Here is a 26,587-nt window from a genome sequence, read left to right on the forward strand (position 1 = left end):
ATGAGTTAAATTGAATAAACATGCCTTTTTTTTTTTTTTTTATCAGGGGCTGACCAAACATTTTTCAGTGAGGTGGCCAGGATGACAACACCTCAGTGAGCAGTGGCCAGTGGTGGCTGTGCGTGCATCTGTCATTTTTTCTCATGACATCCACAGTCAGAGTTTCCATCCATTCATCATCTGAACCGCTTATCCTCACGAGGGTCACAGGCATGCTGGAGCCTATCCCAGCTGTCTTCGTATCATGAAATAAAATTCAAACATATGCAGAGCAATGTCCATAACACATAATCAATCTCATGCACTGATTCGCTAGCTAATAGCCCATCAGAGCGATATTATGCTCAATGGCTCATTCATTCAATTGACATCTAATCTACACTGCGTACACACACAGCCATTATTGTCACCATGTATTTTGCCATTTTTTGCCATTTAAAATTGTGATTTATTTGTATATTGGACATTAAAAATATCACAAACATTGTTCCAATACATTTTATTATGTTTTACAACTTTGAAATCTGTTTGAATATATGCAAAAGACTTGTCGTGGCACAAAAAAAAAATACATAAATAAATAAATCCACAACAATTGTTTACAAGTACTTTGCCACTGTTGTAAATCCCACTAATTGCACTTCACAACAAAAAGAAGTTGTACTATTACATAGGAAGCTCATCTTGCGGGCCTTGCACTGAGCAAAGTAATTCACGAGCCTGTCACAAGCCAATCACAGACAGGGCACATATGAACAAACAACCATCACCTTCATATTCACCTCTGTGCACAATTTACGAGCAGGAATGGGCAACTTGTTTGGAAATAACAATGGTTACTGTAGCAGATCAGTTTTAAATGTACTTTTGTGATAACGGGGTAACAACAGTGTTCACCACTAGACGGCAGACATCGCTTAAGAACACTTCCAACACCTACGGTGACGCTAACAAAATTGGTGAAAGGCGTCACCGTATTCCATGACAGCACAATGTGCTGCATACGGTCGCAACGTTGTTATGGAAATAACCCAAAAAATTGTGTTCCTAAAAAAAAAAAAAAAACATTTTAATTGATAGCACACGTTTTGACATAGGCAAAAAAGGAAACCTCATGAAAAGTTGAGAAAATTGCAAGTTACGATTTGTCATTGCATTCAGTCTTTGATGGGAACGTTGCCCTTTCCAACATGGCCGCCACATAGGCACGTTTATTAGCCATGCTGCTATGGCGCCCTGTCGAGGAAGAAGAAGAAGAAGAAGAAGAAGAAGAAGAAGAAGAAGAAGAAGAAGAAGAAGAAGAAGAAGAAGAAGAAGAAGAAGAAGAAGAAGAAGAAGTAAAAGAAGAAGAAGAAGAAGAAGTAAAAGAAGAAGAAAAAGAAAAAGAAAAAGAAAAAGAAAAAGAAAAAGAAAAAGAAAAAGAAAAAGAAAAAGAAAAAGAAAAAGAAAAAGAAAAAGAAAAAGAAAAAGAAAAAGAAGAAGAAGAAGACAAAAATACTTTATTTTTTCGCCAAGTATGTTTTTACTATCGAGAGAACTGTGGTGCGCAGCTAGTGGACGCGAATAGCTATTAAAATACAGCTATGCAAAGTGTGAAGACTTCCAGGTGGTGGTGATTGCTTGAGCAGTCTTTTGACGTTCTCCATCATGTCCGGAGAGTTGTATCCCTTCGCGGAGGACAGTTTTAGCCGCTTCCCCTCTCAGAGCAACATTTATGGACTGTGTCAGGCCGGTGAGCAGGAGCTGCTCGCGGCAACACTCAAAGGGAAGGTGGTCAGCTTCACGTACCAGGAACTGCAGCAGAAAATAAGACCAGTGGCCAAAGAGGTTCAGTTCACCTACATTCCAGGTAAACCCCAATGATCTGACCAGTGAGCACATTATGTGTGAAATAGAGAAAATCACTGTCATCTCAACGAGATGTATTTGTATTTGGCACTAGATTCAATTAAATAATAATCTGTGGTTTGCCTTCGTAATATGAACAAATACAATAAAAGTAAACTTTCCTCCCATCTTTAAGATAGATATGCCTTTAGCAACATCAGTATGACCTTTGTATACTGCTTATGTGTGTTTTATTTTACAATATTACAAGTAAAGTTAATTGCTGTATTTTTATTGAAATTATAGAATAATAGTAAGTGATATTAGTTGGGGAAAATATTTAAAAGCAAGTTAAAAACCACTCTGTACAATGTTATAAGATTCACTTCAAGTTATTCAACCCCAGTTGCTAGTTATATTTTTGCAAAGGTGAAACAAAATAATATAATTTAAAAAAGAATTCAATGGCACAACTTCCATTATTTATTTGATTATTGCTCCTAAAAGATCACGTTTTTGTAGAGGTGCAAATAAGATCGAGGCAAAGGTCCGATTACTGCTTTAAAAAAATGTTGATTAAGTGGTTGACAGTGATGTCGGTGTTTTTTAAAGCAATGTTGCCAAATCTTCATCTTTTCTTGTCTACCTAGTTGACGCAGAAATTGTGTCAATCGATGCGTTCAACAAGTCCTCACCCAAAAGTGGCCTTGTGGTGGGCATCACATTCATAAAGGTAAATATAGCTAAAACAGAATTAGTTTGTTCAATGGAATATTTTAATCAGTGTGATCTTCTAACAGGACTCTGGTGACAAAGCCACCCCGTTCCTGAATATCTATTGCGACTATGAACCTGGCTCAGAGTTCAACCTAGAGTCAATTGCACGTGCGTAAACCTGTGCCCACTTAAACTCATCACTAATCTCCCTCTCAAATTATGTTTGATAACCTGATGTTAATCTTCTGTACTGTCTGGACAGAAAGTTGCTTGAATCTGGAGTTGCAGTTCACACCCTTCCAGCTGTACCACACAGAGTAAGTTACATTATATATAAACAAGCAATATACCAATATCAGTATTGGTGTACTCTATGTAGTGACCACTAGTGCAGGGTGTGCCAGCGTGAGTAGAATATAGCTTTGCATCATCATGGCAAGAAGGGGCGGATTCATTTTGAACCCCGAATATAATTTTTACTTTTCAAGAGAAGTAACCTGAGCAGCCATAAAGCCTATCCCTATATATTGGAACACTGTTATTCACCGGTGTACAGGCTGACCACTGAAGAGCAAAGCTCTGCTTATAATTGACAGGCATTATTAATGCACTGCCCTGAACTGGTTGCCAGCCAATCGCAGGGCACACATAGACAAACAACCATTCACACTCACAAACGCACCGAAGGACAATTACAGTATACATTTATGTGTTTATTTTAACCCCCCAAATTTGGGAGTAAACGTCCAATAAACGTTTTCCACAAAAAACAGGTTATATTATTGTTATTATTTATTATATTATTATAATATATGTTTTAATATATAATGTACAGTATAAAAAAATACATTGGAAGAGGATTTTAACAAATAATCGCATATTAAATTGAAATTGCATTATTTTTGTGAATTTGTTCAACCCTAATAATTACAATGTACCAGATCCATTTCAGCTTGTGGAATTTTTGCATTTAATATTGAACAATTAAAATGAATGTATTAACATATTATTTTATAATGAGTGTTTCTGACAAAGTCAATACAGACACAGCACTTTATATCCATCTATTGTGATGCGTCACGTTACTTATATCAAAGATATTTTTTCGCCAGACCTCGTGAATTTGTTTAGCCGAAAAGCAAACAAAACCACGGAAACAGAACTTCGTTTTTCTGCATCGACGCAATGCATTACGGTATATATTTGATTTCCTAGTGAGTGTTGTTGTTCACTGTTTTTCAAGTCGGCGCTGAGAGTTGAACTCCAAGCCTCAGAATTGTGAGGCAGATGTGTTAACTACCATGCTGGCTTGTACATTTTGCAAATAAATGCACTTAAGAATAGGAGTTGGCTCCTTTTTGACTGCAGCGATGTAAGAAAGCGAAATCACCAACATTTGCATTCATTCAGTCTTTCTGTTATATGTATGTACAAATTATTTCCTCTTTCTTAGAGTGCAGAGTGATGACGGAGGCCGAGAAATAGTTTTTCTGCTTAGTGGTCACGACCAGAGGATCCACCTGTACAAGGAGGTCTGTGTGTGTGTTTGTGATGTGTGTGTGTGTGTGTGTGTGTGTGTGGGATACCTTTAGAGGATGGTTTAGTATTTGGATGTCTAGGTATATTATTGCTTTACCTGTCGTTAGTTACAATTTATTTCTTCTTTGCAGATTGGTAGCTTTCATTTGTCAATAAAATGTAATATAAAGTGTTGTGGGTTCCCATTAGGAAAGACAATTTAAGATTTCAAATTAAATATTTAGTATAAAGAAATATCATTATAAGATCTAACAAAACCTTTTACAGCTGAATGAGGCATTTATGTTATGTGCCATGATGATCATTTTAGAATATTTTTTCATCATGTGTCATTCTCAACAGGGCAAAATACAGAGAGGAAGAAATAAATGCATTTTATCATACAGCTACAGTAAACCATGATTGCAGATCAGTTCAAGTTGATCACAGAACTTTTGTTTTCAACAGAATGCCTCACTCCACCAATTTGAAGAGCAGCCAGTGGAGAAACTCTTCCCAGAGCTGCAGCAATTGCCCAGCAAGTTAGTCTCCCTTTAATTCTGCCTTTTTAGTTTTGTTCCTTCCTTGAAAATGAATTCCCATCCCGTATTTTCTTGACTGTTCCGTCTCATCCCTCCTCGCAGTGTGTTATGGATGGACATGTTGTGCATACCTGGTGGCCGACGACTGTCTGCATTTGGCTGCCAAAACGGCTGTGTTGGACTGGCTCTGGTCAAACAGTGTGGGCCAGGTCAGGCAACTCCAAGAAATGACATTCTTTCTTAGGTTGGCAGTGGTTCAAATCACATTATTTGTGTTGAAACTCTTTCAAGTGGAAGTCAACCCAAACATATTTTTTTCAAGAATATGTTCCCAGCAGGCCCACTTGTTGAAACACGGCATTCTGATTAATTTTGCGTTTGTGGAATATAAATTAACCAGCAAAATGCACTCGTTTTTAGCCATCTCTGGGTGCGGCCATTTTGCCTTCTGTCGCCTGAAAATGACATCACAACTGCTCACAACAACCAATCACGGCTGACCTGTTTTCTGAATCTGAGCCGTGATTGGTCGTTGTGAGTAGTTGTGATGTCATTTTCAGTCAACAGAAGACAAAATGGCTGCCCCCGGAGATGGCTAAAAACTAGTGGATTAACACTTATTCCACAAATGCAATATGCATCAGAATGCCCTGTTTCAACTAGTGAGCTTGCATAGAACATATTCTTGACCAAAAATAATGTTTGCGTTGACTTCCACTTTAAAACAGTTGACATGCTTTCATCAAACTCCTACAAGGATTAAGAATTATTACACTTTTTACAACACCCTATTTCATGCAGCACATCTTCAAAGTGGCTGTGAATCTTCACCCAGCCTGGTTGATTATGTTATGGCTAGACAGACTTTCTGGGGTTATGCAAATCAGCCCTGCTGTTTACTAACAACATGAAAGAATAGCTCAATCACACACAAATTTTCAGGAATAGGCAGAAGACTTTGTTGCTTGGTTTTACACTTAATGACTAAGCAGTCACTCCAATTCCTATACAAGCAGTTAAAAGGTTAATTTTCCGCAGTACTGTATGTCCCCTTTAAAAAATAGCTCGAGCCTCCAGTGAGGGGGAGATTTTCCTTCTTGTTTTTCCAGATTCCTAAACAGCGATTGGATAGAAACGACACATAAGAAGTACACTTGTGTATAATACGTATGTCCTAAATTTCGCAATCATCTTTTTTTGCTATACTGTGAAGTGATTCCTATTACCAACGACAAATTATTTCTGTTTTAACATTCAGTAAGGGCATAGGGAGCTGCTGCCCTACTGTGAAGAGCAAAAAGCTGCAAGTAATTGATGATCCCCCCCCAAAAAAAGGATTCAAACTCATCTTAAATTTTTCCATTAAAATAAATGGCTTGAGCATTTTAATTGCCACTCAGCAAAACAAAAACATACCCCTGCAGCAAAAACATGTTGGTGACTTCTGCTTACAACCCAGGCTAAACTTTGCTCCTCCTTGACATACAAAGATCTTAAAACAGTCCATCACTTCAACATGCTTTCTTGACAATTACTACTTTCCTGTTTGCCAAAGCACTGATTGCAGAGCGTTGGCATCATCCTGTGGTGTTACAGAAGGGCCCCAAAATACGCGGAGATTGGTTCCGCATATTGGCATCAGACATCTTTTTTTTTTTTTTTTTTTACCGGTCTAACAGTGAATGCCTGTGAATGTGTATTTAACAGAGACTCAATAAGTAAATTACACGCTGTTGTGGGACCGCTCGCGGTACAGAACAAACGTGTGATTATTTTCTTTGTGCTAGTTTCAGAGGTACACATGTTTTTAGTAATTTGATGTCTTGTGTCTTTAACAGAGGTTTTGCAGAGCTGGCGCGTTCAGTTCGACAGTCCGATCTCCATTGTGCTGCTTTTTCCTCTCATCTGCCAAACAGAGCCTGATCTGCCCAGCGGAAAAAAAAGTATCTAATGTAACATTTGCCGCCAAATCGTGTTTCTTGATTTTTCATTGTTCATTTTTCATTGTTCACTCTTAGGCTCAGATCCAAAATATAAAATGACAAATTGTGCCAATCGTTGAGTTTGAGTTTGAATTTAATATTCAAAGGGTGACATTTGTCGCTTTTTAGCATGTAAGCTTTTTAGCCACTTCAATCAGTTCGAACCACGTCCACGTCCATCAAATGATTCACCAGCCATATTATATTAAGGTCAAACGTGTTATTGTAATCAACTTCATTTAGCACATCTGATACAGATGTTCCGCTTTCAGTGCCTGTCTAATTGCATTGTTTTCAATGTACACTTGGGACAAATAACAACACCATTATTTTCATTCTTTGTGTATATGTCTCGGTTGGGAAATGTGGACCGACACAGTCAGTATGATGCAAATAGACGATGCAGAATGAAAGCATTCACAAACTGGCTCTGATTGCAGCAAAAGCATTTTGTCTGTGTCAGACGTCATTAAGTGAAGCCGATTACAATAACACTTTGTCATTGACAAGCATGGCTCCAGGATTTTTTTTCCCTCTCTCCTGGGACTAAAGGGGGGCATGATTGATACATACGGGGGGCTGAGAAAAAAAAATATAAATGTATTTTAGAATTCAAATAAAATGCTGGAGGGGCTTAACTCAGGCTGTACACAGATTTCTGATGGGGCTATAGCACCCACTAGCCCCGGTGTAGCGCGTCATTGGCAGTTGAAAAGGGAAAGAATGTATACACTACTACTAAATCCGAAATGAGCATTGAAGTAATACAAATGTCACTGGGGAACTAATTCTCTAGCTCAAAAACATGATGTGGTTAAGAAAAAACTGTTTTGGATTCCGCACCCAAAAATGAGTGAAAGACAGCTGTCAGACCTAACTCAAAAAATGTCTTCTCCAGTATATTGAAAAGTCTCTGTTATTTCTTTTCAGGTTTTGGGGTTGAAGGCTACAATCTTCTGGTAACTAGCACAATAGAGATGGCAGTTGTCTACAGGTGATGATCTAATCTCATTTATCATCTTTTGGTCATACATTTAAAAGTTACTAAAAGCTACTTTTTCTGAATTTCTATTACACTATTACACCGGAGCCCCGCCCTATTGTTTTTTTTTGTGTCCCAGAAATGTTCATGAGGGAGGCTTGTCCCATTCGCTATGCCTGGCCGACAGTGACCAGTGGGATGCGGTGCTTTGTGCTCTGGTTATTGACCTGGATTTTGATGGGCAGAAGGAGGTGCTGCTGGGAACATATGGACAGGTCATAAAGTCATGAGGCCAACACAAGTCAGAAAATGTACTATAGTACCCTGTGATTGACTGGCTCCAGGTCGTCTTTAATCTGAATGAGAATAAATGAGAGATGAGAGAGGCCAAATGAATAACTGAATAACAATCTGTTTTTCATCCACCTGTGTAGGAACTTCTGTGTTATAAATTCCAGCATGGGGCAACAGGAGAAAAAGGACACTTTGAGTTGTTGTGGCGGCGGAGCTTCAAGAGTCCTTTGCTGTCAATCATCTACTTGGACCTGACGGGGGACGGGTTGAGAGAGCTGGCCGTCCTCACGCTGAAGGGGCTGCATATCTTACAGGTATGTGGCACAAAACCACTCAAGAGATTTACGGTTGTAATAAAAGCCACAGCGATGCGGCTGTACTGCACATTTGTGTCGTAGACTTTCTCACCAACTCAGCACAAAAAGTGGAAGGGTGTATTGCTGACCTCAAATGAGCACCTGGAGAATAATATTAAATACAATGGCGCCTCAGAAGTTGAGGACAATTCGTTCCAGAATGCCGTGTAGTCTCCAAATTGTATCTTTCTCAGAAGAAATAATGTAATGTCTTCCTTGATCAAATTATCAACAGCACAACACCTTGAAACTGTACAAGAATATTTTATGTCACACTTTTATCTTAACTGGATACTACTTTGCAACTTCCTTGCTTCCAATTTGCCAAGCCTGCTCCTTTTTTGTCTCGGTCCCGGCCGGTAAAGGAAGCTGGCCGTGTTTTGTATACCTCTCGGTCCCACAGACGCCAATGATATTGTCTCACATCGTTTTATTTCACCACGCTTTAAGTGTGTGTGTGTACATGTGTTTTTGTTTTGGTGGGTGTGTCTGTTTGTTTGGCACATACGTGTGATGTAGTAAGTATGTTCTCAACGCAGATTGACTGTCACCGCCGCCTAATGTTCACTTCATTTTATCACGGCGAAATGGGCGACGGAGCAAAGTTTTCAAACGGCACGCAACCGCACCTGATTACGAGCACTACATTGACTATATATGGAAAAACGCCGCCAGAAATACTGCGGTCGCATTCGAAATAAGATATGTAATTCCTTATCTCCTTCTGTTTAATTCTGAAGATGCTATTGCCTGGAATAAATAAATGGTTCACCATTCATAAAAAAAAAAGACTGAGTATTCACTCATCTCACCCCATATACTTTATACTATTTAATGTTGCGCTCCAAAGGCCGTGTAAATGTGCCTCTTACTTTCTGTTATGACCACTTATACATCAGAAAATTGTACGTATTGAGTAGCCTGGTAAGAGATTGATGCACCAAAAAGCAGACCAAATGGTTAATTTGCTTGCATTTTGCAAGTGCGAGGGACAAGTATTCGCAAAGTGGTGTATGGAGTTGCGTGCACGGGGAGCGATGTGTATATTTTTGCAAAAAACAAAACAAACAAACACAAAAAAACAGTGGTTGGCTTATTGCAAATTCATTGGAGACCTATAGAGCTATATTGCACTGAGCAACCAGGGCAGGCACTGTATGTGTGTTGCAAACGGCTATAAGCTCCCAAGGCAATCGCAGGGCACAAGCAATCGCATTCACACCTACGGGCAATTTAGTCTTCGATTGACCTAACATGCATGTTTTGGGAATCGGGGTGGAATAGAGATTACCTGCACAGGGAGAACATGTCACCTCCACACACAAGGGTCTGATTCAAACCGAGAACTTCGCAGCCTCGACCACTACAATCACTGAGCTGATCCGATCTATACCCTAAACCAGACCTGGGCAAAGTACGGCCCGGGGGGCCACATCCGGCCTGCCCACAGTCTCTGACCGGCCCTCACGGTGACCATGAAGTCAAAGTAATATGTAAAATCTGCAATGCTTTTATTTTGAAAGTTCTGCTTTTATTTTATATGCACGTGTGGATGCTAGTGCAAGCGAGGGAGCGCGCAAGGGCTCTGACTTGCGTCTGCAGTGTTGCCAACTTAGCTACGTTTTCGCTATATTTAGCGACTTTTCTGACCAATCTAGCAACAATTTTTCCAAAAAGAGACTAGCAAAAATGACAAACGTGCTCTAATATTGACAGCATTATTATTTCCTGCACGGTGGAGGGAAGAGGGCCAAGAAGATTTGGCTTGATAATACTGTATGCAAATGTATAGTTTCATAGATGGTACATATTTGATGTATTACGTCATAAGTCATCTCTGTATTATTATATCACTGCCAATATTATTATACTTCCCATTAGTGGTGGGCGATATGTAAAAAATATCATATCACGATTTTAAAAAAAATAAAATCATGATCATGATTTTATCATGATTCTTTTTTTTTTTTTACATAGTTTTTTTTAGATTAATTTGCACATTTTTGACCATTGTTAAACATATAAAACATATTGAAAATGTATATAAAACCCTAAAAGAAAAAAAATGACATTTTAAGCCAGCTAAGCTTTCTGAACAGGTTTTAATTTGAATAGTGCCAATTTTTATCAAAATGTGCAGTGAATGTAAACATAAGAGATAACATAACATAAACATAAAAACACAGCTCGTAACGCAGGTCTAGTACTTTGAAGAGTCTTCTAAAGCCCTCGTTTTCCACTGCTTTAATGGGAACCATGTCTTCAGCAAGGTAATAAGTCACTGCCTCAGTTACCTCGTTTCACTGCTTGCTTGTTTTTTCCATATGGAGTGCTCTTGTTAAATGACTGTGTTACCGTGGGTTGTGTTAGCTTGGAGCTAGTGGCTGCCTCTGGCTACATGTGTCTGATCTTCGTTTGCTTTGGCTGTCCACGTAGTTTTTAAACAGGTTTGTCGTGTTGCCATCTGACGTCCAAAGTCTCTGTAAACTTTGCAAATAGCTGTTTTGCGCTTTCTCCTCCGAGGAAAAGCCAAACCAAATCGATACTGTGGATGTAGAGTTTCTTTTCGGGACCAACTCTGCTTTGTGGTGACTTTCCGCTATAACTTCCCGCTATACAAACAAACAGGGAGGTGGGGAGTGTCACGTACGGTGCACCTGTGATTGGTTGGTCGGGTATGCGTCAGCGGCTTTGAGACGCCATAGAGCTAAACTGTATAGAGCACAAAGCCAAGGCCCGCGGGCCGGATGTGGCCCCTTGAAGTTATTCTACGGCCCCTTGGATGATAATGTATTGCTTTATTATTAGATCCGGCCCACAGACTGCAGCAAGCCGGTGTGGGTAGCAGATGTGATCGTGTCCTTCGCGCCACGCTTTAAAATATATTGTAGCGTCTTCCAAGAACACAGACATAGTTTAATTATCACGTTTTTATTAGTCCAACCGGCTACTGGGGGCCGCTGCCGACGCCAATACAGTACGACAACCGTTCAGTCAAAAAAGAGCAACGGCTCTCCTCTTCGTCCTCCGCTCCTCTCGCTTCCATCCCCTCCCATCCAGATCCAGCGAGCCGCGCGATGAATTCACTAACCTCGGAAACAACACAACACAAATTCGACCACAACACAGATAATCCAATTCGTTACACTATTTCTGTAATATATTTCTTTCCATCTATGTTTGCCAGCCCCTGGCTGTTGTTTGCTAAATATATAATAAAATAACGAACATTACCGCTACTTTTGCGAGGATCGTCCTTCGGTCGTCTACGTGCCGACTGAAGACTTCACGTCACTGTTTCGTGGCTTTCAGAATCGGATTGTGGTGGAAGGTTATTCGGAGTAAAACACGCTTTATTAAGAAATACTTCATGTTAGAAAGCTCACGTTGTTTTACTATTAGTAATTGTTGGCATTTGATAAATTCATTGAGTTTTGACGTAGTGCTGAGATGTCCCACACTGTGAGCAGGCATTGAACGCTCCTTGAGCACTAAGTGTTGATAGCGAGTGACATGTTTCTTTTCTTTTTCCTCCTTCGACACAGCTCGTAGTTTGTTCATGCCAGCAAACTCAGTAGTTGCAGATTGCCCGTGTTTCACCATGTTTGTTGTTGTGTGTAAATGTTAAAAGGTGAGTTTAATAAGTCAGGTTCGTGTCAGGTAACTGCTGTACATAATAGCCTGGATATGTTCTCGTGAGTGATGTCACGTTGATGAACACTAGTTAGTTATTTCGGCTAGTATGCTAACTATTCTAGTGATGAAATGTGTGAATGTGTATTGTATGTATTGTTTAATTGCGTAATACAGTGAATTGTAATGTTTAAGAATATTGTTAACTAATGGATGTGCATTGGATGATATTGCTAGGTTATTCTTTGTCTGTGTTATTGCAGACCACAATAAATAGACGTGTCAAGTGGAATACGGGCCTGTGTTCTCTGACAGGAGCACCCACATCCATACCTTGCCACTCTAAAATAGTCAACTGGAGACATTATACCAATCATATGATCCTCTCTGTTTTACTTCAGATTATGCACAGTCCATATAATATTTCAGCCCGAGTCAAAAAGAAATTTTTTTTCAGTTTGGCAGGAGAAACGCAAATGTTCCGCTGATCTTGTTTCACAAGATCTTCTCGGGTCATAAGCGGAAGTGACGTACTTTTGCTGCGTTGCAAAAGTAGCAGTAATGTACTTTTTAAAAAAAAAAAAAAAAAAAAAAACATTTGTAACTCCGAACATAAAAACACAACAGCCAGGAGGGTGACAAACAGAGGCAAAGAAATATATTACAGAAATATAAAGCGTGACATCATCCGCAGGCGCGATGGACCCGAGCCAATCTGGACATTTTTAAAAATTACAATGAACATTCTATCAGTCCGGCCCTCGGCATGTAGCAAAATGTTTTATTTGGCCCCCCCGTCCATTTGACTTTGACACCCCTGGTATAGAGTGTGCCGATCAAACGATCTTTCGGCTTTATGAGATCGTCAACACGTTAAAGTCCTTAACGATCTAATATCATCATATCGCCCACCCCAACTTCCCATTCATCTATATATTTGGGAGTACTAACTAAAACTGCTTTTATGAGTTGGTGGTTGGTACACAAAATTAACGTTATCAATTTTTAAGTGTAAAGATGTAATTGTAATGGCCGCTTAGAATTTTATTTGCTTATAATTATAATAACATGTAGCAATTTACTGAAACAGACAGAGCTGGGCATTTCACTAAAAATTGAGCTTCCGTTATTCGTCATCCGTCTGCAGCGTGGGTACCCTTCTGTCGTCCGTCATGCGCCTTTTTTTCCAGGGGGAAAAATTTTACCCGTCTATAGGCCGGTCCGCCTCTAATCAAACGGGCGTCCGTCGGCGAGTCCGACTAAACTTTAGTGTCTACCTTACACTTAATGGTATTGCTTTGAGAGGAGATGATGGTCAGACAACTCAGTTGTTACTATACTGTGTGTTGTGTGTCATTGTAGCATAGTCTCACCAGCACCGCTGATCTGGTCCTGGAGCGTCTTGCCAGGAGGGTGGCAGCTCTGACTGTTGACTCCAACCCAAAGACAACTGAGGGTCGATGCACGAATGAAAAGGACATTCCAAAGGAGGACTTTACACTTCATACATCTTCAAATTGACAAACAGTGTTTTGGTGTTACACCGTCACAATTTTACAGAAGCTGTGAAACATTTTTGCCTTTATATTCATATGTTTACAAAAGTATATAATTGACTTGAGTCAGAGACTATCCAACATTCTGGCTATCATAAATATTAAACACAATCAATACACGAGTTGAGAATAAAATAAATATCAAACTTCTGACTTTAAAAAGGTAAATAAATGGTCAGTTATCATTTTTGATTGACAATGTAAGAAGTGTGAAATACATATATGAATACAGTATAAAAATACACACGCAGTATCTCACAAAAACGAATAAACCCCTCACAGGTTTGTAAATATTTTATTTAATATTTTCACGGGACAATGACAAATTGAAGCCTTGCTACAGTGTGATCAGTTCAACAGTTTGTACACTAGTGTAAATTTACAGTACTGTCTGCTCAAAATGACAACGCAGCCAGTCTAGACCGCTGACAGCAAAAGCAAGTATATAAATTATTTTGGCAAAAGTATGTGCTCACATTGCTTGACTTGTAGCTCAAAATATTAATTAAAAGAATATGTTTTATGGAGTCCCATTATGGTTACTATTGCATTTGTTGAATACGAGTTAAAGGTGAAATCAATGCAAACATCTTTTTTTCAAGAATATGTTCTATGCAAGCCCACTAGGTGAAACAGGGCATTCTGACAAATATTGTGTTTGTGGAATAAGTGTTAATCCACTTGTTTTTAGTTATCTATGGGGGCAGTCATTTTGTCTTCCGTCGACTGAAAATGACATCACAACTGCTCACAACGACCAATCACGACTTAGATTCAGGAAATAGGTCAGCCGTGATTGGTCGTTGTGAGCAGTTGTGATGTCATTTTCAGTCGACAGAAGACAAAATGGCCGCCCCCAGAGATGGCTAAAAACGAGTGCATTTCGATGCTAAACTTATATTCCACAAACGCAAAATTAATCAGAATGCCGTGTTTCAACTAGTGGGCCTGCTGGGAACATATTCGTGAAAAAAATATGTTTGGGTTGACTTCCACTTTAAGCAGTAAAATCCACCAGTTTTCTACTTGCTTGGGGCTCAAGTAACGACCAATCACGGCTCACCTGTTTTCTGAAGCTGAGCCATGATTGGTCGTGAGCTGAGCCCTGAGCAACTGCGATGTCATTTTCAGTCGACAGAAAGTGACAAAATGGCCGCCTCCTGAGATGTACAAAAGCACTTGGCTTTCACTGCTTAACTCGTATTCAAATGCAATATTAACCATAATACAATACATGACCAGTGAAGGCGCATAAAAAATATAGCAAAGATTTTTCTGAGGTTGACTTCCTCTTTAAGTGACATCCTATTCTTAATCTATAGGGTATTAATATGGTTCACCCTTTGCAGATAGACAATGCATTCAAAAATAATCTTCCTGCAAGACTTACCCTTAACATAAAGATAGAGCTACAATGGAATGGTTTAGATCACTGATTATTTATGTGTTAAAATGGCCTAGTCAAAACTTTAAAAATGTTCACAGACACTCTTCAGCCAATCTGACTAAGCTTGATCTTTTTTTAAAAGAAGAATGGGCAAAAGTGTCAGTGTCTCATTGTGCAAAGCTGGTAGAGAAATACCAAAAGACTTGCAGGTGTGACTGTAGCAAAAAGTGTCTACAAAAGCACTGATTCTGGGGGGCTGCATACAAATGCACTCCACATTTGCCTAATTTGTATATGCTTAAAATTTAACTATTATTTCCATTCCACTCTACAATTATGTGCTATGTGCTAAGTCTCAGTAAAGTTTGGAGAACACTGCATAAAATTTTGTAAGGGCATGTATGATGCTGTGGCCGGTAAATGGTGCAATGTGCAAGCTGTATATTTGTTCAGTTGTACGTTGAGATCAACATTTACTTAAACAATGAATTCACGTTTGTCTGCCTTTCTACCACATTTTTATAGTCTTACCGGCGTGCTATATATTCTGTTTTTGTTGTCAAAACAAGTCACAGTTTATTCGGAAACGGTGATATTTTTGGTACGTGACGGTGCCAAAACGTTACAATTGCATTTAAGGTCAAGGGTTAATGCAAGTGTAATTAAAAACCTCTCCACTAGGTGGTGTCACTAAGCTCTCGTTCTGCTTACATCTACATTACAGCGGTACCTTTACTTACAAGTTATTTGAGTTACGAGCCATTGGTCGACTTTTTTTTTTTTTTTTGCTTTGCATCGTAAGGGGAAAAATGACAGAAGGGAGCCTACACCAGAAGGAAAAGCACAGTGGCAATTGAATTTAAAAATATGATTCCTCTATCACAAATAATGTATGAACATTGCTACTTTGCTAGTCTATCAGGTGATAAAACTTTGGCAAATCCTACATGCAATTGCTGCTATTGCAGCTTGGTCCACAGCAATGGCGGAGCCAGAACGTAGCTAATGGGTGTGCCTGGAAAAATCAGGATGGGCCTAAATATTTCCCTCACTGTGTACAATCCTCCTGTCTCGACGCATTGTATTTTCTTAGACAAACACAATTATGCCTTAATATTGAATAAAATAAAAAACACAAAACGTAAATTTAAAAATTATTTAAGAATATATAGTATATTTTTTCATGAATCAAACTGGGTGGGCAATCTGTCAATCTGGGTGGGACTGTCCACACCCAAGCCCACTCAGACTGACAGACTGTGCACACCTAGGCCCACCCATGGCTCCGTCCCTGGTTCACAGATCAACAGCGGTAAACAAGTAAATATACTGTACACTAAACTTCCTCACTCCCCATTCTCCAAGCCTGCTCCTTTTTGGCTCGGCCCCGGTATTGGAAGCTCACTGTGTTATACAGCTCTGGGTGCCAGAGATCGCAATGATTATTTGAAAGTGGCAGAGTGAGTGATTGGATATACAGCTGTCAGTACACTACCCACCCTCAGAGGCACCTACGCTGACAGACTACTATGCAAAGCCAGTGGAATCGTGAAGGACACCTCTCAGAGTCAAAGTCTAGAACAGGGGTGCCCAAGTCCGGTCCTCGAGAGTGGGCCATTTATCAAGCCTGTTTTAGATGCTTCCCTCCTCCAACACACTTGATCAGGCTTCTGCAAAGCTTGCTGATGAGCTTGGCGCCGGTCTTGGGCTCAAAAACAGCTTCTACCGCTGCGAAATGCATCTTTCCCCTGAATAAGTTGGGTCTTTTATTTTTTGGTGCCATGCAGTTACTTCTGCCATTTCATTAGCCTAAAGTACGTAAAATCAGTATAAAGTGAGGGCAAGGCCAAATTTTTTGACAGAAATATGAAATAATTAGGCCCTAATTTCTGTAACAATTTCAAACTTTAACAATACAACAGGTATCATAAGTACCTCCTTCTCTCTTAAAAAGTAAAAATAAACAAAATAAAATAATTTGATTATCCTGGGATACATGGTGAATAATCATTTATTGTTTTATTTTAATGTCGCATTGAATGTTCCATATTTAAAAAACAAACGTAACCACAAATGAAGCGAGTGTGTGAATAAAAAGTATGTACACATGGACAAATTTGTTGGTCCCCCTCTTTTAATGAAAGAAAACCCCATAGTGGTCACAGAAATAACTTGAATCTGACAAGCGCAATACAAATGTAATGACTATTACCAAATGAAAATCAGACATCGATTTTGAATTGTGGTTGAACAGAATTCTAAAAAAACAACTCATGAAACATGCTTAGAGAAAATTCATGGTAGCCTTAACTTGATATTTGATTGCGGGTATTTTGGCCCACTCTTCATAAGAAAACTGTTCATGTCATGTTTCAGCTACTTCCTCAGATTTGCAATAGAATTGAGATCAGGGCTGAGAGGGCCACTTGAAAATAGTCCAATGTTTTGCTCTTAGCCATTCTTGGGTTCATTTGTGTTCATTCTATGACCACTTTGGGGTTTTCTTTCAGAGGGGTACCAACAACTTTGTCCATTTTGTCCACGGGTGAACAGTAAATACAATTTCGCATAATTTAGCAGTTAGGGGATTTACAAACTTTGTACTCCAATAGATGTGCGGTTGTGTGGTCGTGTCTTTGGCCGGTCAGTGGCACTATGGTTCTTCGCTAAGCTCCCCAACTACATTTCCCGCTGTTACCCTCTCCAACAACAATAACAGCTGCGTTTATCTCACTCGAGGAGCTACCGGAGAAAGATGGCGTAAAATAAAGATGTACATATTTTTTTTCCCCCTAGCGTCCAAGCTTAGTCTCAAAGGCTGGTCGTGTCAGCAAACTGCCAGGTTTGATTAGTATTTATTTATTTATTTATTTATTTAGGGTGGGAGGGGTTGCGGGTCTGTTTTGTTTTGCGCGTCAACAATAAGGAGCGTGCTCTCGGTGAGCGCCTTTCACTCAATGGGATTTTATATTTAACTCACTAAGGGACGGCGGTAAGTGGAGACCCCGAGTCCCGCCGCTCTCACGTTGAAGCCCCCAAAACTTGTTCATTTGGCGGTGCGCGTCATATGTGCTGCTGGTGGCGAGGGCGCTGTGCGAGTGTGTGCGCGTGTGTGCGCGTGAGAGTGAGTAAGGGACTAGCACGAATTTATCTCCAGCACCGGGGGAGAGGAAGATGATGGCCGGTGGTGGCGAAGCAGCAATGGACCACAACGGGATATACTCAGCTGCTAACCTCCATAACCTGCAGCACAACCTGCAGCAGAGCCACATGGAGGCGGACAACTCGGACTCCCGTAAGCGACCGTTGGAAACTCCGGCGGAGGAGGCCGGCTGTACCAAGCGCACCAACACTGGAGGTAAGAAGGACCCAATAACAAACAGCTCCTTCCATCGCGATTCTTCCATCATACCCATCGGCGCCAACGCGTTTGCAGTCACTTGTGGAACATGAATTGGCGGTCTTGTTGAGGGGCCGCTGCTTTGAAAATAAACCCGCGTAGCTTAAATTCAGATTCGAACAAACCCCCGATATGCTGCACCTGTGCACTTGGCGCTTATGGAGAGGGTGGGGGGCAGTTTGGTGTGTGGGTGTGTGTGGGGGTGTGTGTGTGTCATGCGGTTGTTACTTCAACACGCCTTGACACAGTGGCCTCTTTATGGCAGGTCGCTTTTGCATATCAATCCAGCCCCCCTCCTTGCCTCACACGTATGGGTCCATTCAGAGCAGACGTGATGTGCTCTATTATGCAAAGTCTTTCAAAAAGCAGAGGAGAAGAACATTTGAAGTATCCTTGCCACCGATAACCATCTGTTTCTCTGTTCAGTTGTGGTTTGCAGCGCCAGACAAAGAATTCCATAACCTCTTGCGCCGAGAAAAAAAGATAAATCTATTTTATCCCCTTGACAAATATGAATTATGTTAAGCGTGAAATCAAAAGTGTAGAATAGGGTTGACAGTGCAGTTTCTTGTGAGTTCTTTAGCTCAGATATTTGGCTGGAAGTTCACTGTGAGGTCCACTTTAAGCTAAAACACAAACGGTCTCTCAGTAGGTGAGACAAAGCATCCGCTGCAGCTGATAATAATAATAAACTAATTATAAACTGAAAAAAATATAGACAGACATACAGCGGTAGGAAAACCGATTCTCATTCATTATTCCTTCATCAGAAATAGTAGGTAATTTACGCGAGATTGTATATGTACAAGTAATCAAACGTACTGATTTTGTGCGCCATAAATGCACCTCAGATTGTTTTGGTCTGCAGCTCATTGGACCCCACCTCTTCTCGAGCATATGATACTTAGCTGTAATTTGCCTGGCCCTGTGTCTCAGGTACTCTGTCCATTTTGTATCCTATTTTCTACAGCACGAGTGCTTTTTCCACCCACTTCCCCTAAAAAAAAAATGTCATCTCAGTGGCCCTTTATGTCACCAGTCATATTTCAATGGATTCAGTCTCCATCTGTCCTGCATTAGCACTTGTGAGAGCAAAGGTGCAGAGGAATCACATGGTGTTCTCACTTTGGATGTTAGGAGTTAGCACCTCTTGCCGAATTATTATCGATGTCATACAATTAAATTGAAGGCTTGAAAATTGCAATCTTATTAGTGGCACTCATCACTACGAGGCCTTTTCTTAATGTAAAGAGTTTAAACTATATAGACAAAACTATCCTGGCTGTTCATGAAATGAAGATCATTTGGCTGCTTTACTTCCTACTTCCTTTACTTTTTTTTTTACTTGCCCCCAGTGTTTTACTCAGGATTTCATTTATAATACAATCATTTAGATTAGATTAGATTTCATTTTGTTTCATGTTTATTTTGGGGGGTTTTACTTCCTTTTCTCGTTTATCCGGTTGAGGGTCGCGTGGATGGTGCATGCAAGTCAGCTGTGAAGAACAATATTGCTAATAACTCCGATGTTCATGTGTTCTATCGCATCAAGTGCAAATGCTGAGCATTTTGTATCACCTCCCATCACATGGCATAAACATAGGATCGCAGTACGCCAGACAGCCTGGTTGTACTCAGCCACCACTATAATCACCAAGCGCTTGTCCGCCTTTGATATTGATCACGCTCCTTGTAGCGAACTGATCATTAACATGACTGTCAGTTGCAACAAAGAAAAGAGAGTCTGTTCTCTTCGAGCCGAGCCCCCCTCGTCGCGCTTTGGAAGCTACGGACACGCTGAACGAGACTGACTCCGCTTCTTTTATCAGCACTGCCCCCCTCCTCCCAAAATGAACACATTTCATTCATTTCTCGCGAGCATAACATTGGCAAGTGCGTACAAATACAGAAAATGCGTGTGTGACTTAGTTTCAGGATTAGAAGAGATGATCTATTGTTGCTAATGGAGGGGTTGGCACAGGAATGTGAGATGTGGTTCTTTTTTTTTCTTTGCATTTTGGGGTGGGAAGGACACAGGTGCCCTTGCAGAGCGATGTGACGTGAGCGGACTGTGAATTTGCCAGGTGGCGGTGAAAGAGAGAATGAGAGAGAGGGATAGGACGCAAGACGGAGCAAAGTGAGAGATAGATGGAGTCGACGGGGAAGCTGTGTCTATATACAGTCAACATGACACCGGCGGAATTTTCCGGAAGGCTCCGAGCCCGACATTAGGCCTCGATTGACGGACGATGATGCGAGAGCACCCCCTTTTTGCCGCTTCCCCCGGATGGTTCTATTAAATGACGCTCGACCCGCCGTATCTACACGCAGACAGTTAAAAACCACGCACATTGCAGTCTTCATGTGCGCCCTCTTAAGACACCACTCGGTGTGGGATTTATAGGCGTAGTGATTGGCTTCATCGCCCCCCGCCGCCCCCCCCCTCCACCATTCTGCGGCACTGCCATTTGCAATGGTTGATGAGCCCCTCCGCCCTCTCAAACATGGCCGTCTGAGGGACTGGGGGTGGGGGAAAGGCGAGTGGGTGGCGTACGGCACGCTGTCTCCGATCACTCCTCCTCCACATTCTTCATCATTTGCCTATGCTTATCAATACGCCGCTTCAGCCAGCGTTGAAGGTCACGCGGCGCGCTTCCCCGTCCGCCGCCGAATGCGCTGGCCCTCAATGCTTCACCTTGTCGGTTTCCACGAAAAAAAAAAAGTGAGTGAAGGGACTGCCATACTTTATAGTGCTGCGTCAAAAGAGGCGGAGTATGGGAAGAAAATTCAATTTTTTGGGACTGGCTTTAGGGGGCGGGGACATGACGCGCTCGCCAGAGGAGGCCAGCCATTGGCCGAGTGAAGTGTCATTCCGGCGCGCTGCCGCAGATGGACAGGCCACTCGATGAATATGGATGAGAGCAGTGAAAAGGGTGATGCGGCAGGGAAGACCCCCCCCGCCCCCCTCCTCCTCCTTCACACCGATGCAGGCTCGAACAATGCGTGCCGTCTTTCACTGAAAACACCGAGAGTCTGCATTAGCATTTTCGCAGACAATTGAGGCTGTGGCCAGCTGCAGGCATGGCTCGGACGCTGCGGTGAAATCTCTTCTTTTTTTTTTCTTTTTTTTTTTTTTGTTTCCCTGCACCCGCCGATGAAACAGACCTCAGTGAAAAAGGTCCACTGGCCGCATTCCTCAACACTACGGTCGCACCTATGCCGAGGCTAATGTTAAGACACCCTTTCCAGATTGCGCCCCGGCATTGATGGCGATCTGACACAGGACTTGAGAAGCAGCAGATCTCAGAATGGGTAAGCCCCCCAAAACTCTTTTTCTCTGACTTGTTGAATTTATCCAGCTCAAAGACATGCGGTTTTGCTTACTTCACCGCCTAATTATTGTCCGTTACGGGTCGTTTTGGTTCCGCCGCCTTTCAGCGGCAGGTTAGTCTATTGAAATGCAGAACGGGTACCGGTTGTGGGAAGGAGCGTGGATGGTCATGAGGCATCTCCTCCTGACCCACCCCCCTTGGATGACTTAACCAAATCTATTTGGCTCAGCATCTCCTCCCAGCCCCCCTCCCAGTATTGTAAGTCGGGGTTTGAACTAGCACCCCACGGGCTCAGCATCCCGGTGTGCCCCACTGTTCGCCTTCCCTGGCGGATTGCAGCAACAGATTGCCGTGTTTACTCTACCACATGATGCCATTAAAACCTGTTACTGTGATCTCAGAGACTAGGTTGGAATTAATTATTGACTAATGACTGCAAACATGACTGCAAGGGTGATGGAGAGAACTATTGTGGTTTCCGAGCTCCCCCTGGCTTGACTTGATGCTAAGCCCAAAGTTACGCAGTGGGTTTGGGCTTGTCTGTCAACAACAGGTCGTTCGACGTTCGGATTCTGCAACCAGCGTCATTCGTTTTCAATTCTTGCTGCGCTAACATAAGATGCAAATCCTGCAATAGTAGTCGCGGGTTCAAATACTTTACAGCGCCCGTGTCGATCACGCACGATCTCTCTTTTTTTCACCAAGGTCATTTTATTGTTATTTGATGGGAGGATTGCGACGTAAGAACAGTTTGCCTGTGCACAATGTGAAAACCCCAAAATTAGGCAATGGCCTTTGCGGAAAAATACACATACTGGTATCGCTTACATTTTCGGTCCGACAATTATCTTGAAAATATCAAATCAAGAGTGCCTGGTCGGTTGACAAGGTTTTTCATTTTCATGTCTGGCATAATGTATAGAAAATTCGCCATAATTCTGTTAACTGTCATGTACCTGTCTCTCTATTTGCTAGAACCTTTCAGTATGGGTGGTGCGCTCTAAACAAATCTGTGTCTGATTGGAACATGAGGGGCATATTAATGTAAAGAGGAGAGAGGCTAACGTTTAGACTGTGCACTTTCTTTACGCTACAATGCCATGTTCTCCACATGACTCTCAAATGTGCTCAATAATGAGGCAACAGGTTGGTTTTCGTTTCGTCGGGATCCACCTCAATCCATTTGTCTTCCACCTGCCAACATTGATTCTCTCTTATGTCCGATTCTGTGGATGGAAAAAAAATAACAGCGTATTAATCCCCCCAAAATGGAAGAGAAAATATCACGTCCGGTGTTTCTTTACATCTCTGCCGACTCAAGCGGCGTCACACTTGAGGCAGCTGAACAATGACGTCACTGCATCGGAATCGGGATGCAGAGCTCCCGAACGGGAGGACCGAACCCATATCCAGTGTTTTGGATGACATCATCATTATAGTTTAGAAATTCTCCGTGGACTCACACAAAATTGTTGCCGTAGTGTTGCCACACTCCGGCTTTATTTACATTCAAGGTCAATACAAATTTAGCATACTCATTATAGTCAGGATTTTATTGGCAGCAAATGCGTTGTAGTCAATTACTTACTATTATGGGAATACTTTACCATCTAAAAGGGAGAAACGCATTTGGCAGTGTTTAAACTAAGCCCCTTTCAAAATTGAAGCAATCTAAACTCATTTGTGTGCTTGGCTGTGATACATTCCTCTCATGTCTGCTTATTGTGACGGATCAGTATATTGCTGCATTGAAAATGTCTGTATCCTTCCTTCACTAATAAGTACGGGATGGCGAGTGACACTGGTATGGCTTTGCATTTGGACTGAGGCTGCTTAAAACCCACTGAAAACAGCTACAATTAGGCCCTCGCAATCCGGAAAGAAGGTCATCATTTCCTCAAAAAAAATTATCTAGGACGGGACACAGAACACATCACTAGACTGAGTTAAATGTCAGTATGTGTGGTACTAAAGCTACGGTATGTCTTTCAATTGTTGTTTGACTGCGAAGGTGTTGGTAATGAGACACAAGTAATGTTTACATTAGCGGTGTCAAACATAAGTCCCGTGGGCCAAAAATTGGTCCGCTAGAGCAGGGGTCCCCAACCACCGGGCTGCGGACCGGTACCGGGCCGCACACCACTTTGGACCGGGCCGCACAGATGAAAGAAAAACAAAACGTACAGTACCTGCGGTTTATTTATCATCCGAGGCTGAAAAATATACAATTTTGAAAAGTGACCAGATTCCCTCCCTTACAACCATGTATGACTGACTCTGAACGCATGTCAAGTTGTCTCTGTCACGTAAACGCTAATAGTAAATGCACAAGCTAGCATGAGTCAAATAAGCAGACGTACCGGTATTTGGAAAGTTTCTGGCATTGGCATTTAGTGTGTACCAATTATCCTATGATTCTCCCGGTCTGGCCCACTTGACATCAAATGAGGCTGCATGTGGCCTCTGAACTAGTGAGTTTGACACCCTTGGTGTAAATGATAATCTCGCAGGGCAACTTTATGAGATGTGACCCTTTTTACATTCTGTGTCTCTCTGACAGAGGAGGGTGAATACTTCCTGAAGGTGCTGATTCCCAGCTATGCAGCCGGCTCTATAATTGGCAAGGGCGGCCAGACCATTGTACAACTACAGAAAGAGACGGGTGCCACCATTAAGCTGTCGAAATCCAAAGATTTCTACCCAGGTAAGAGGTCATTCACAATTCTTGCGAAAATTGAAATCCATGGCAAACAGGCATGAGAGAATACATACAGCGGATATAAAAAGCCTATAGACCCCTTTGCAAATGGCCGGTTTTAGTGACGTGAATAAAGATACCAAGTTGAGTCATTTTCCCACCATTAACCCATTAAGGACGGGAGCGCATGACCGCATTTCTGCCACTAGAGCCGGTAGCGCTGTTGCGTCTTTTTATCCTTACAGCCGGGAGAGCGTATACGTCATTTTCTATTTATTATTTAAATCCTCTGTCTCTTAACCAATGAAATGCATCAGAATAGACATGTAACGGTGTCGCGAGTCGTCGGAGGATATCCGGAATTTTTTCCAGCAGAAATGGCGGACGCCGTCGATCGCAGGAGCTCTGAAATGAATAACGGCAGTGATATAGACGACGCGATTGTGGACTTTGAACCAGTAGAGCCAGTCGAACGTGATATATGGTTAAGATATGTTTGTAGATAATGACAATATCGACGCCTTTGTAACAGTAAAGAGGATGATGATTACCACTCGTTTTGTTTTGAAAATTAAGTGCTTCTCTTGCACTGACATTTTATTTTTACCTCTTCGATTGAAACAGTAAAGATGAATAAACTCAAGTCTGTGTGGGAGCCACATGTCTAAGCTCTCAAATTCTTTTGGAATTATGTTTCTGTCTGCTACAGGCTGCGATATTAATTATTTTGTTGGTGTTCTTCAGGTTTTCAAGGGTAATTCCAAAGATGACCTTAGGTTTTGGGGAGCTGTTGAGCCAGGCGCTTTTGGCCTTAATGGGTTAAAGCGACTTATAACCTGTTCAAATCTTTCGTAGAGGTAAAAAGAAATGACTGAAGTGTGTCTTTACAAATGCGCGCGCACACCCTCCGGTGTTCGGAATCAACCAATCACATTCAAACTCAGGTTAAATGGGAGTCGGCACACACCTGCCAGCATTGAAAGTGAAAATAAAGTTCACGTATTCTAGTAGGCTTTTCCTGTCATTACTGTAGTCACATCTTACAGCACAAGCCATGGTCCTAAGAGAGCTTCCGCAGCATCAGAGGGATGCCACTGTTCAAAGGGATCAGTCAGGAGAAAGCTACAAAAGAATTTTCCAAGGCGTTAACTCTACCGTGGAAAGCGCTGGAGACAGTCATCAGCAAGTGGTGAAAATATGGCACAGCAGTGACATTACTATGAAGTGGATGTCCCTCCAAAATTAATGAAAAGAGAACAAAGATGGTCAGGGAGGCTGCCAAGAGGCCGACAGCAACATTAAAGGAGCTGCAGGGATTTTTGGCACGCACTGGCTATTTAGCACATGCGACAACAATCTTCCATCATCTTCATATGTTAAGGTTATGGAGTAGGATGGCAAGACGAAAGCCTCATCTTACAAAGGAAAACACACAAACCTGGCTACATTTTTCATAAATACGCAATTGGGAAAGTGTGTTATGGTCGGATGGAAATAAGGTTGAGATTTTTGCCGATAATTCCAAAAGGTATGTTAGGCGCAAACACAATGTTGTTCATCTCTAAAAGATCACATAGCTACGGTGAAGCATGGTGGGGCTTTGGGGCTGACGGACGGAATAATGAACAGTTGCATCAAACATCAGTGTAGTATTCTGAAAAGTGCTGTACACAAAGAGAAGCCCCCATATTCAGACAGATTAGGAGCATTTTTGCAAAAAAAAAAATAAATAAATATTGTGACATCCACATGTGCCTCACTAATTGACTCGAGTGCTCTAATATAAGACAAAGGTGCTGCAACAATGAAGTAGTTTTAGGGTGTGCATATTTATTAGACTAGGTCTGAATGGCTGGATCGGATTGCCATATATTTTGTATTGTATGCAAAATCGGTGATTGGTTGTAATGTTATAATTTGCCAAACGGTCGGTGACGTCAGTGATTGATCCGCAAGACATTACAGCAAACACAATCTCGTTCACTGCGCTGCCATTGTTAATAATCCAAGTTTCTTATCATTTACAATTGGATTATTTCTAAAATTGTTTCCAATATTTTGAAATAGTTTTGTTTTTGTGGTTGATTCAATTAGTTTAACACCACTAAACCTGGCATTTGAACGGGGGTGTGTAGACTTTTTATATCCACTGTATGTGTATACTGTATGTATTATACTATAGCTGCCAATTTGAATTTTACTTAAAATCCTTGCATTTGGGTGTCGTTGTATTCCATTCATTTTTTCAGTCTTCTGGATTCCTTAACATTAAATGGAAAAAATATTTGTGTTGCGGCATGTGGAGTATTAAGTGAATCACAGACTTTGCAACAGGTGAAGGATGCTCTAATTTTTTCCCACAC

General features: G+C 41.4%; 2 protein-coding genes across 5 annotated transcripts in view; both read left to right on the forward strand.

Moving 5' to 3' along the window:
- Nucleotides 1-1,473: 1,473 nt before the first annotated feature.
- Nucleotides 1,474-14,106, forward strand: kptn (kaptin (actin binding protein)). Its single transcript, XM_086013431.1, has 12 exons — nt 1,474-1,849; nt 2,478-2,560; nt 2,628-2,712; nt 2,807-2,861; nt 3,998-4,076; nt 4,531-4,604; nt 4,707-4,813; nt 6,443-6,547; nt 7,517-7,580; nt 7,708-7,843; nt 8,003-8,176; nt 13,214-14,106. The coding sequence occupies exons 1-12, from the start codon at nt 1,648-1,650 to the stop codon at nt 13,370-13,372; spliced, it is 1,323 nt and encodes a 440-aa protein (XP_085869557.1). The 5' UTR covers nt 1,474-1,647; the 3' UTR covers nt 13,373-14,106.
- A 3,621-nt stretch (nt 14,107-17,727) lies between these two features.
- Nucleotides 17,728-26,587, forward strand: part of nova1 (NOVA alternative splicing regulator 1) — a 37,228-nt gene continuing 28,368 nt past the window's right edge. Inside the window, exons 1-3 of one of the 4 annotated variants that reach the window (XM_086057184.1) lie at nt 18,134-18,152; nt 21,444-21,506; nt 24,087-24,230. In XM_086057184.1, the coding sequence (XP_085913310.1) occupies nt 21,503-21,506; nt 24,087-24,230 (148 nt within the window). In that variant the 5' untranslated portion in view covers nt 18,134-18,152; nt 21,444-21,502. Of the gene's footprint in view, nt 18,153-21,174; nt 21,507-24,086; nt 24,231-26,587 lie in introns of those variants that run through there. The other 3 variants (XM_086057183.1, XM_086057181.1, XM_086057182.1) reach the window with 3 other exon arrangements.

The sequence above is a fragment of the Filicampus tigris genome, chromosome 17 (assembly GCF_054856515.1).
Source record: "Filicampus tigris isolate MCC_2025a chromosome 17, RoL_Ftig_1.0, whole genome shotgun sequence".
Taxonomy (NCBI): domain Eukaryota; kingdom Metazoa; phylum Chordata; class Actinopteri; order Syngnathiformes; family Syngnathidae; genus Filicampus; species Filicampus tigris.

Excerpts from the sequence above, each read along its gene's own strand:
- kptn (XM_086013431.1), top strand. The coding sequence starts at position 1,648 with ATGTCCGGAGAGTTGTATCCCTTCGCGGAGGACAGTTTTAGCCGCTTC. Across the intron at positions 2,862-3,997 it reads TTCCAGCTGTACCACACAGA|AGTGCAGAGTGATGACGGAG; the intron begins GTAAGTTACATT and ends CCTCTTTCTTAG. Across the intron at positions 8,177-13,213 it reads AGGGGCTGCATATCTTACAG|CATAGTCTCACCAGCACCGC; the intron begins GTATGTGGCACA and ends GTGTCATTGTAG.